Here is a 12,142-nt window from a genome sequence, read left to right on the forward strand (position 1 = left end):
TTTGTCCTTGTGATGTTCTGAACTGAAAATAAAATCACTCAAAATAAATCATTTCTAGGTGTTGTAACAAATTTGATATACAGTTAATTCTTTTCAGTTTGTTTTCAGTTTTAGGGATTACTTTTTAAAAATAAATATTTTGAAATTTTTTACATGTATATTCTTTGGATCTCCACTGCATTACATATTTTCATTTACTTTACTCATATATTTATCAACGCTACTTTCATTAACCTGCTACACTTATTTTCTGTTCTCAGAGATATGGAATAACAGACTGTCTGCAATTAATGGACTCAATATTATTTACCAAAAAAAGCAGAAAGGGAAATCAAAGACAAATGTTCTCATTGTGTCTATTTTCTAGTTCTTATTGAGCTCATCTTGAATTAATTATTTTGGTTAATTAATAGGACTTGTCACGTGAGCCAGTATTCACTATGGTGGGTAAAATAAATAAAAATGTAATGTTTGTATGTGGGGGAAAAGAGTTTTCTTCCCATAATGTTTGATAACTATTATGAGTGCGTATGTGTATGTAATGTGTCTTATGTATTCTGTATTTACATATCAGTTGATTGACTCCATGATGAATTTGTTAATGATAAAATTTTTCATTCTCCTTGAGACACAAGTAACAAATTTGATTGTATTCATTCAGGAATATTTATAGTAAAATTGTTAAAGCATGTAAAAGCACTGTCTAAGTGTTGAGAATATAGCATTGAGCCAAGCCAAGACCCTGAACTCATGGAGCTTATATTGTGATGGGGGAAACAGACAACAAAGTCTAACCTTCTCAGCTTGCTACCATCTCACCAAACTTCAGCAATTCCCAAACTTGGGTAACAATGCTAATGTTGCTAACTTTGTCCCCTGTGAGGCCTGTCACTTTGCTATAACTGTTTGAAGACTTCTATCAGGCTTTCCAGGTCTACTCCATATTAATGGTACCCAACTGGAATTGTAGAATATAGTTATTAAAGAATTTTTAAACAAAATGTTATAAATATACCTGTTTTGAAACATCTTTGAAAAATCTGTATTTCTAAGATATGTACAGGTATTTATTTTTGATATTAAAAAGATGATTATTTACCTTACAGAAGAATTTTATCTAGAGTTACTTTTAAAGAATAAGTTCCTCTAGTACATTTCAATTTACAAATATCCTATTTACATACAAGTTGCCTCAAATTCTTATTAAAATTTATTTGTGTAAGTATGGAGTTCTCTATTATAAGCTGTAAAAAACAAAAGTAAATAATTTAAAAAATAACCGTTGACATTATTTCATCTAATTTTATCTGAAATAACATAATATCATAAGGATATAGGTATAAAAATATAATTAAAAATCAAAATATTATCAGATATAGTCACAAATATAAAATGTGTGACAGGGTAGGATTTTTTTTTACTCCTTCACCCCCTATCTTTTTTCATCACTCCCCATCCAGGGAGAGGGTCATCAAAAAAGAAAAGACAAAAAGGACTTTCTTAGCATAATACACAAAGTCAGGTTATGCTTTAAGTGTGGGACATAGTAGCATGAGAAATGTTTTCTTTTACATTTGTTCACTTTATAGGATACCTAGGAGAGTGAGAACTGATGAAAAGAAAAGAAAACTTGGTGAAACCAATTGGGAGCTAGGACACTTTGAGGTGGGCAGATGGATAAAAAGAATTAAGGAGTTGGTGGGAGTGGAGAACAAGGAAGAAGACCAGAGAGAGAAAGTACTACAAGGTGTTCCTCTGAGGTAGACTCTGATAGCCAAGTATCTTAATAGGACAAATAAAGGGTTTCATTATCTTATAGACTCCCAGTTTGTGTGCTCATCATTGGCTAGTAACATTTTCTTTCTGGCAATGGATTGTACTTTCCAAATGTTAAGGGCGTAATCTTAAGCATTTGGTCATGATGGAGGAAAGCAGGTTCTGTTAAGATCAGGAGGGGTGCTTGTGCTGTGGTGGAGAGCGTTCTCAGGTGGATTAGGAGTAAGGACAGTGTGAAAGCTGGAGATCCGGCAGGCTTCCCATGCTAGAGGAAACCTCTGAGGAACATTTCTCTTTCCCAAGCAGTTCCCATGAATAGATCTCCAGCAGCCAGTTATGCTTGCTGAATAAAACCATCTAGCTACAAGTAAATATAAAGGCTTCAAATTAAAGTGGGATTCAAGTTAACCAACTCAACTCATCCACACTAAAATATAACCAGGTAGTCAGTCAAGTCTGCATGATATGCAGTTCTTCCCAGGTTTGATAAGGGGACAATAATGGTCATCTCAAGTGGGAGAGTATTAGGAGGGAAAAAGATGAACAAGAAAAAAGGTTGAAATTTTAAAGAAGACAAACCGAAGACTTCAAAATTTTGCCTGGGTTTGACCTAATGATCCTCATTTGGGTGAAGGAAAAACAATCTGGTCAGAAGTCTCTCTGAATTAATGGCTGGTGTTTCTTTTCCACTTGGCATCATATGTGAAACATTACTTTTAAAGCATATGCCAACTCTTTTCAAAGGGAGCTTTGTTCTCAGATGATCCATTAATTGAGGTATCACTGCAGAAATTCGGACAAAATTTAGTTTATATTGCAGAACTCCTTAGTGTGGTTCATTTTTCAATCCCCTTTCTCCTCCCCTTGTGCCTCCAAACACACTCTTCCTCATGTCACTGCCAGAGTGATTTCAGAAGGTTCTGTAACAAGTTCTCAGAGGCCCATTGTGCAGTAACAAAGAATTCCAGAAGTGAGCTGCAGGTTCTGTCCTTGCCTGCTTTCCTGAGTGGAAGGCTGCCCTCATCCCTCACTAATGATAGATCAGGACAGGCATTGCCCAGGCCTGCAAGTTTGCTAAGTATTAGGAGGCCAAGCAAGAACTCATCATGCCAGTCAAACCTGTGGGGTGGATATGTGGGCAGGTGTTGAAGAACTTTTCTGGAAGAAGTATTTACAATCTTGTTGTAAAGGGGATATGGGCATAGTAAACTGGGAATAAAGTCCTCTGGAGTTTGCTTGCTTTCCTAGTCATCTGGGAGGTGGACCCAGTGTTCCATGTTCTTTTGAATTATGGTTAGGGGATGTTTTCAGTTAAGCTTTGTTTTTTTCCCTCTAATTTCTTTTTGTCTTAGTCGAGGGGATCCAGAAAGCAATCGTGGACCTTATAGATGAGTTTAAAGATGAATTCCCCACCGTCCTAAGATTATCACAGTCTAATCAGGTAATGTGATTTCTTAAGTTTGAAAAGGATTATAAAATATTTATAGTGTTTTTAGTATCATACCAATTATTTAATGCTTGATTTTGAGATCAGTGCTTGAAGCTTAGGAAAACGTTAATTTTGCTCAGAAAAACAAATTTGAAGTCTTACTTATTGGGAGAGATCTATGGAAAGCAGAGAGGGTGTCGACAAGAAAGTGAGGTAGATAAATACATTAAATTTAAATACAATCGCTGTGCCATTAGATTGGAAATCTAGAACTCTCATAGCCATGATTGCAATGTAGTTTACTTAAGATTTGCTTAATGTAAAATCAGAAAAATACCTGGATATACTTCAACTAAAATCTATGGCAATTAAATCAATGAAAAAACATAACTGATGTAAATTATAACAATGGAAGATAAATATGGTATAGGTGTGTGTTTTATTTTTTTACTTTGTTTTTATTCAAATTGTTATTTTTTTATTTTTTTAAATTTTTTGTTTATTGTGGTAACATTGGTTTATAACATATAAATTTCAGGCGTACATCATTATACTTCTATTTCTGCATGGATTACATCATGTTCACCACCCAAATACTAATTACAACCCGTCACCACACACATGTGCCGTATTATCCCTTTCACCCTCCTCCCTCCCCCCTTCCCCTCTGGTAACCACCAATCCAATCTCTGTCTCTATGTGTTTGTTTATTGTTGTTATTATCTACTACTTAATGAAGGAAATCATACGGTATTTGACCTTCTCCCTCTGACTTATTTCACTTTGCATAATGCCCTCAGTGTCCATCCATGTTGTCACAAATGGCTGGATTTCATCGTTTCTTATGGCTGAGTAGTATTCCATTGTGTATATATACCACATCTTCTTTATCCATTCGTCCCTTGATGGGCACTTAGGTTGCTTCTAAGTCTTGGCTATTGTGAATAACGCTGCAGTCAACACAGGGGTGCATGTACCTTTACAAATTGGTGTTTTCAAGTTCTTTGGATAAATACCCAGCAGTGGAATAGCTGGATCATATGGTAGTTCTATCCTTGATTTTTTGAGGAATCTCCATACTGTTTTCCATAGTGGCTGCATCAGTTTGCACTCTCACGAGCAGTGTATGAGAGTTCCCTTCACTTCACATCCTCTCCAACACAAGTTGTTTCCTGTCTTGTTAATTATAGTCATTCTGAGGGGTGTGAGGTGATATCTCTTTGTAGTTTTAATTTGCATTTCCCTAATAGTAAATGATTTTGAACATCTTTTCATGTGTCTGTTGGCCATCTGTATATCTTCTTTGGAGAAATGTCTGTTCAGGTCTTTTGCCCATTTTTTAATTGGGTTGGTAGTTTTTTTGTTGTTGAGATGCATGAGTTCTTTATATATTTTGGAGATTAAGCCCTTATCAGATGTATGGTTTGCAAATATCTTCTCCTAATTGTTAGGTTGTCTTTTCGTTTTGTTGATGGTTTCCTTTGTTGTGGAGAAGCTTTTTAGTTTGATGTAGTCCCATTTGTTTATTTTTTCTATTGTTTCTCTTGCCCGGTCAGACATGGTGCTTGAAAATAAGTTGCTAAGACCGATGTCGAAGAGCGTACTGCCTATGTTTTCTTCTAGAAGTTTCATAGTTTCAGGTCTTACATTCAAGTCTTTAATCCATTTGGAGTTAATTTTTGTGTATGATGGAAGGTAAGGTCTACTTTCATTTTTTTGCATGTGACTATCCAGTTTCCCAACACCATTTGTTGAAGAGACTTTCTTTTCTCCATTGTATGTTCTTGGCTCCTTTGTCAATGATTAGCTGTCCATAGATGTGTGGGTTTATTTCTGGGCTTTCGATTCTATTCCATTGATCTGTGTGTCTGTTTTTGTGCCAGTACCATGCTGTTTTGGTTACTATAGCTTTGTAGTATATTTTGAAATCAGGGAGTGTGATACCTCCAGCTTTGTTCTTTTTTCTCAGGATTCCCTTACCTGTTCGGGGTCTTTTGTTGTTCCATATAAATTTTAGGATTCTTTGCTCTATTTCTGTGAAAAATGTTGTTGGAACTTTGATAGGGATTGCATTGAATCTATAGATTGCTTTAGGAAGTATGGACATCTTAACTATGTTAATTCTTCCAATCCAAGAGCACGGAATATCTTTCCATTTCTTTGTGTCTTCTTTAATTTCTTTCAGCAATGTTTTATAGTTTTCGGTGTACAGATCTCTCACCTCTTTGCTTAAGTTTATTCCTAGGTATTTTATTGTTTTTGTTGCAATTGTAAATGGGATGGTATTCTTAATTTCTCTTTCTGCTACTTCGTTGTTAGTGTACAGAAATGCAACTGATTTTTGTATGTTGATTTTGTATCCTGCAACTTTTCCATATTCGTTTATTACTTCTAAGAGTTTTCTGGTGGATTCTTTAGGGTTTTCTATATATAAAATCATGTCATCTGCAAATAGTGACAGTTTCACTTCTTCCTTTCCAATTTGGATCCCTTTTATTTCTTTCTCTTGCCTGATTGCTCTGGCTAGGACTTCCAGTACTATGTTAAATAGGAGTGGTGACAGTGGGCATCCTTGTCTGGTTCCTGTTCTTAGAGGGATAGGTTTCAGTTTTTCACCATTGAGGATGATATTAGCTGTGGGTTTCTCATATATGGTCTTTATTATGTTGAGGTACTTTCCTTCTATCCCCATTTTATTCAGAGTTTTTATCATAAATGGATGTTGTATCTTGTCAAATGCTTTCTCTGCATCTATTGAGATGATCATGTGATTTTTATTCTTCATTTTATTAATGTGGTGTATCACGTTGATTGATTTGCGAATGTTAAACCATCCCTGCATACATGGAATAAATCCCACTTGATCATAGTGTATAATCTTTTTAACGTATTGTTGTATGCGATTTGCTAGTATTTTGTTGAGGATTTTTGCATCGATGTTCATCAGTGATATTGGCCTGTAATTTTCTTTTTTTGTGTTGTCCTTGTCTGGTTTTGGTATCAGGGTAATGTCGGCTTCGTAGAATGAGTTAGGGAGCTTCTCCTGCCTCCTCAATTTTTTGGAAGAGTTTGAGAAGGATAGGTATTAAGTCTTCTTTGAATGTTTGGTAGAATTCACCAGGGAAGCCGTCTGGTCCTGGACTTTTATTTTTGGGGAGGTTTTTGATTACTGTTTTGATCTCCTTACTGGTGATTGGTCTGTTCAAATTCTCTACTTCTTGATCCAGTTTTGGAAGGTTGTATGATTCTAAGAATTTATCCATTTCTTCCAGATTGTCGAATTGGTTGGCATATAGCTTTTCATAGTAGTCTCTTATAATTTAATTTTTTGTATTTCTGAGGTGTCTGTTGTAATTTCTCCTCTTTCATTTCTGATTTTACTTATTTGTGCCTTCTCTCTTTTTTTCTTAGTGAGTCTAGCTAAAGGTTTGTCAATTTTGTTGATCTTTTCAGAGAACCAGCTCTTGGTTTTATTAATTTTTTCTATTGTTTTTTTGGTCTCTATTTCATTTACTTCTGCTCTGATTTTTATTATTTCCCTTCTTCTACTGATTTTGGGCTTTGTTTGTTCTTCTTTTTCCAGTTCCTTTAGGTGCATTGTTAGATTGTTTATTTGAGATTTTTCTTGTTTGTTGAGATAGGCCTGTATTGCTATAAACTTCCCTCTTAGAACTGCTTTTGCTGTATCCCATAAATTCTGGCATGTTGTATTTTCATTTTCATTTGTCTCCAGGTATTTTTTGATTTCTTCTTTGATTTCTTCGTTGACCCAGTCGTTGTTCAGTAGCATTTTGTTTAATCTCCACGTATTTGTGGCTTTTCTGATTTTCTTCCTATAGTTGATTTCTAGTTTCATACCGTTGTGGTCAGAAAAGATGCTTGGTATTATTTCAGTCTTCTTAAATTTATGGAGACTTGTTTTGTGGCCTAATATGTGATCAATCCTGGAGAATGTTCCATGTGCATTTGAAAAGAACGTGTATTCTTCGGTTTTTGGATGGAATGCTCTGTAGATATCTACTAGGTCCATCTGTTCTAGTGTATCATTTAAGGCCAATATTTCCTTATTGATCTTCTGTTTGGATGATCTATCCGTTGGTGTAAGTGGAGTGTTAAAGTCCCCTACTATTATTGTGTTACTGTCTATTTCTGTTTTTATGTCTGTTAATAATTGCTTTATATATTTAGGTGCACCTACATTGGGTGAGTAGATATTTACAAGTGTTATATCCTGTTGTTGGATTGTTCCCTTGATCATCATGTAATGCCCTTCTTTGTCTCTTTTTACAGTTTTTGTTTTAAAGTCTATTTTGTCTGATATGAGTGCTGCTACCCCAGCTTTCTTTTCATTGCCATTTGCATGGAGTATCTTTTTCCATCCCTTCACTTTCAGTTTTTGAGTGTCTTTAGGTTGAAGTGTGTCTCTTGTATGCAGGATATATATGGGTCTTGTTTTTTTATCAAATCAGCCACCCTATGTCTTTTAATTGGAGCATTTAGTCCATTGACGTTTAAAGTAGCTATTGATAAGTATGTACTTACTGCCATTTTTTTAACTTTTTTCTTCTCAGTGTTTTAGTAGTCCTTCTCTGTTCCTTTCTTCTTCTATACAGAATTGATGGTCTTTTTAGTTTGACCTCTCTCTGAAAGCTCTACTCTTTAACTCCCCTCCTCCCTTCTTTTATGTTTTTGATATCATATCTAACTGCTTTTTACCCTCTTATCATGGAAAGAGATAATTTTTCCTATTTGTGGTCTTCTCTTTTCCCCTTAAATCAGTCCCTTTAACATTTCTTGTAGCACTTGTTTCTTGGTGACAAACTCCTTTAATTTTTGCTTGTCTGGGAAATTTTTGATCTCTCCTTCTGTTTTGAATGATAACCTTGCTGGGTAGAGTATTTTTGGCTGTTAAGTTTTTTACTTTTAGCACTTTAAATATATCATGCCATTCTCTTCTAGCCTGTAAGGTTTCTGCTGAGAAGTCAGCTGATAGCCTTATGGGATTTCCTTTGTATGTAACTTGACTTGCAGCCTTTCGGATTCTCTCTTTATCTTTAATTCTGGACATTTTGATTATGATGTGTTTTGGTGTGGGCCTCTTTGGGTTTATCTTGTTTGGGGCTCTCTGTGCTTCCTGTACTTGGATGTCTGTTTCCTCCCTTAGGTTAGGGAAGTTTTCATCTATTATTTATTGAAATAGACTCTCTTCCCCTTTGTCTCACTCTTCTCCTTCCGGGACACCTATAACACGGATGTTAGTGTGCTTGATGTTGTCCCAGAGGTCCCTTAGACTGTCCTCACTCTTTTTAATTCTTTTCTCTTTTACTTGTTCAGCTTGGATAATTTCTTCTAGTCTTTCGTCCAGCTCACAGATCCGTTCTTCTGTATCCTCTACTCTGCTTTTGAGTCCCTCTAGTGAATTTTTCATTTCCAGTATTGTATTCTTCATTTCTGATTGGTTCTTTTTTATATCTTCCATTTCTTTGTTGACATTCTCACTGAGTTCATCTATTCTTCTCCCCAGATCAGTGAGCATCCTTAACACTCTTTGTTTGAACTCTCTGTCAGGTAGGTTGCTCATTTCTGTTTCACTTAGTTCCTTTTCTGGGGTTTTGTCCTGTTCCCTTATTTGGAATGTATTCCTTTGCCTCCTCATTTTGCCTCTTTCCCTGTGCTTGTGTCTACGTATTAGGTAGGTCAGCTATGTCTCCTGCTCTTGGATAGGTGACCTTATGTAATTGATGGCTTAGGAGGCATGCAGTGTGCTTCCCTCAGTTCTGTGTTCCAGGGGTGACCCCTATGTGGGCTACGTGTGTCCTTCTGTTGTGGCCTGTTTGCTCTCCCTGTAGGCACCCAGGGAGGCCGAGTTATGCTCCTGGCCAGCTGTTGTAATGCTCAGCTGCTTGTAGTTGTTGTGGGCCCTTCAGTCTCTTTATCAGGTATGGGGAGCCCCAGCACAGTTGGCTGCAAGTTCTAATAGCACATTTGTGTTGCAGTATTTCTTTTAAGTGAGTAGGCCCCCAGCGTGGCAGGTTGTTAGGCTCGGGGCCTTGCAAGTGCTATAAGCCTCCAGCCTTTAGGTCTCTTGTCAGCTCTCTGAGGATTGCAGCTGGGTGGGGCTGGCCTCAGGCCCGGGAGCACCCAATTGTTTCAGGCGTTGGAAGGTGGGGCAAACCCCCATGTGGGTCTTTGAGAAGCACAAGTCTTCTGCAGCTGACAAGCCCTGCCACCCACAGGTCCACACACACAGTCAACACAGTCCTGCCCCGTGTGCCCACCCTGACCTCCCCAAGCGGACCCAGTCTCTCCACGGCGGGAGCCCCACACACTCCACCACCGCCCCACACTCTCCACCTGCTCCTTGTGCCGGCCCTGCCCCACTGAAGTCGGTTCAGTTGGCAGGCTGTAGAGAATCCAGTCACCAATCTATGCAGGCCCACAAGTTGCCTGAGGGCTTGTTGTTGGGTGGGGCCAGTCTCTAGGGTGGGCTGCCTGCCCTGGCTGAGCTGGATTAAATTGGTGCTCTAGTGGGTGGAGCAGACCTGGACTAGCAGGCCCCAAGGAGAACTCCAATGGCGTCTGTGTCAGCACGCCCACACCAGGACACAACAATGGCCGCCGCCACTGTCCCAGTCCCTGGAGAGGTCTCACCTCTCACTGAGATGCACTCAGGGCCTATTAGGTGAGTCTCTTGTCACCAAAGCACTGTGCACCTTTCTTTCTGGTGATTTTAGGATGCTTTCTGAAACAGGTGAGTTTGCGCATGGGCCCTTTAAGAGCCGGTCTTAGTTTCTTTGTGAACCAGCTTTTCTGGGGGTCCTCCCCAATGTTTTAGTAGCAGGCACAGTCAGATATTATGCCACTCGTCTCGATTGTGCTGGGTCCACAAAATGCCCACAGCGGGGGCGCTCCCGGCTCAGGGCCCCGCGCCTCCAGGGAGGCTGCGGACCTGTGGGCTGCTCCCGGCGGCCGTGAGGCGCTGCGGCTTGTGAAGGCGGCGTTTTTCCTCTGCAGAAGGGAGTTTCTGCCTCTTCTACCTCAGTTGGGATTGTCCGTTGTTGCAGGAGTTCCTCTTATCCATTTTCAGTTCTGTATCAGGGGTAATTTTTCCACGAGTAGTTGTAAATTGGCTGTGTCCGCGGGAGGAGGTGAGTTCAGAGTCTGCCTGCGCTGCCATCTTGACTTCCTCTCTAGGTGTGTGTTTTAATATGGAAAGAAAATAATGCTATCAACTTAAAGTATATGTGCATATGATGTAAACTTCTCTTCCAAAAAGGATTTGAGACAGATAAAATATTGGGAGAGGAAGAGGGGATAGGTAGATAATTTTGAAAAAACATATTGTCAGGAAAAAGTAACATCTTGTTTAGGGGACACATGTAACCCAGTTTACTCAAAAATACACAGCTTTTCATGGAAAAGTGTTGTTTCAGTCATTTTGACCACAGTTGGAATAGAATATGTTGTAAAGTTATATGGTACAGTAACAACCTACTTATCCAGCAATCAGACTTTTGGCAATGTCAGACATGAGGAACATAGCCAAAACCTGTAAGTAAACAGAAAAGCACTTTGAGCAACATAGTAATCACAAAGTCTATATATTTCATTTTGAAGGAGAGATAGTAGAACTGTCTTTAACCATTCATCCCGACAACTATGTATCAGACATTTACTAAATACTATATTATTGCCTGGGACTGGGGAGAGGGAATACAGAGTTATAAACGAGACAGGATTCCTTCAGTCAATGAGCTTAATCTAATGGAGACAGTTGTAAACAAGTAGTTGCATTGGAATATGGTAAGAGGTATATCCAATTTAAAGGAATGAAAGACTCTACCTAGGATGGTCGGAGAAGACTTCATGGAGGAAGGGCGCTTAAATTGGGTCTCAAAGGATGAATAGGAGTTTTAAAGGTGAAGAAAGGGATAAGGTAAGTGCGTAGGAACAGAGAAGAATATTCCAAAGGAAGCAGTGTCAATTAGGTCAAAAAGTGTGAAACAGCATAGCATGTCCCCAGAATGAAGTAAATCTGGATAAATGGCATGGATTTTGGGTCTAGACTTGGGGGAGGGGTGATACTGGAGTGTAGGAATCTGGATGCACAGTGGTAAGATGGCATCCAGATGGTGGTCAGCTAAGTAGGATAGGATAAGGCTTAAGAGCTCCAGAGAGCAAACTGGATTTTCTAGTTCTGTATCTTAGACTTGGTGTCTAGTTGCTTCCCCTTTTTGCATTCCCCTAGCCTTGGTATAAAGTCTTTTGAAACATAGGAGACTTTTGTTGGCTATGCTCTGGAGGGTTAAGGAAAGAGATGGGCAGGTGGACCATGCGTGGTCTAGGGTGTAAAAAATGCCACAGTAGTGGCAGTAATTATTGAGAAAGCCTCAAGGTAAATCCTAGGAAGCCAGAGACAGGCCTGGAAAGCCCTGTTGCCCCTTCCAAGTTGTGATTCTCCCACCATTGTCAAGGTTAGAGAAACTGGGGTTTCATTTAATCAAAGAAGTTGGAACTTTCTTTACAACTCCTTTCATCTCTTCCTACCCTCTGCATAGCTTCATTATCACTAGAGCCCAAAGCATGCTTCATGGTGAAATCGATTGATATTCTGATCCCCAAAGAAAGAACTCTAATTTCCTGTTTTCAACTCAATTGAAGTCATTTACTCACAGAACTTGACCCCACTGAGAGAAGAATATAAACATAAAGTTACTTTACTTCTAATTTCAAAACACTTACATTGTTCTTTTTCCACCATTTACTTTGAAGAATGTGTAGCTGAGATTGGCAGGAAACCTGAGTATTTAGAGGATATTGTAACACATTGAAGTTATTTGCTTTTCAAAAATAAATTATCCAGAAAACAATGCTAATACTCTGTTGTTACCTAGACTCTTTTTAAAGATTTTATTTATTCAGTTTTTTCCCCCCAAA

The 12,142-nt window shown here is 38.4% G+C and overlaps 1 protein-coding gene across 1 annotated transcript in view; it reads left to right on the top strand.

Moving 5' to 3' along the window:
• The first annotated feature begins 2,809 nt into the window (after positions 1–2,809).
• The window catches only part of SPATA9 (spermatogenesis associated 9), a 29,871-nt gene continuing 20,538 nt past the window's right edge, over positions 2,810–12,142 (top strand). Inside the window, 2 exon segments of the mRNA XM_087430016.1 lie at positions 2,810–2,975; positions 3,129–3,217. Coding sequence (XP_087286142.1) covers positions 2,810–2,975; positions 3,129–3,217 — 255 coding nt within the window.

The sequence above is a fragment of the Ceratotherium simum genome, chromosome 4, assembly GCF_057802395.1.
Source record: "Ceratotherium simum simum isolate JZ-2026a chromosome 4, ASM5780239v1, whole genome shotgun sequence".
Lineage (NCBI taxonomy): Eukaryota > Metazoa > Chordata > Mammalia > Perissodactyla > Rhinocerotidae > Ceratotherium > Ceratotherium simum.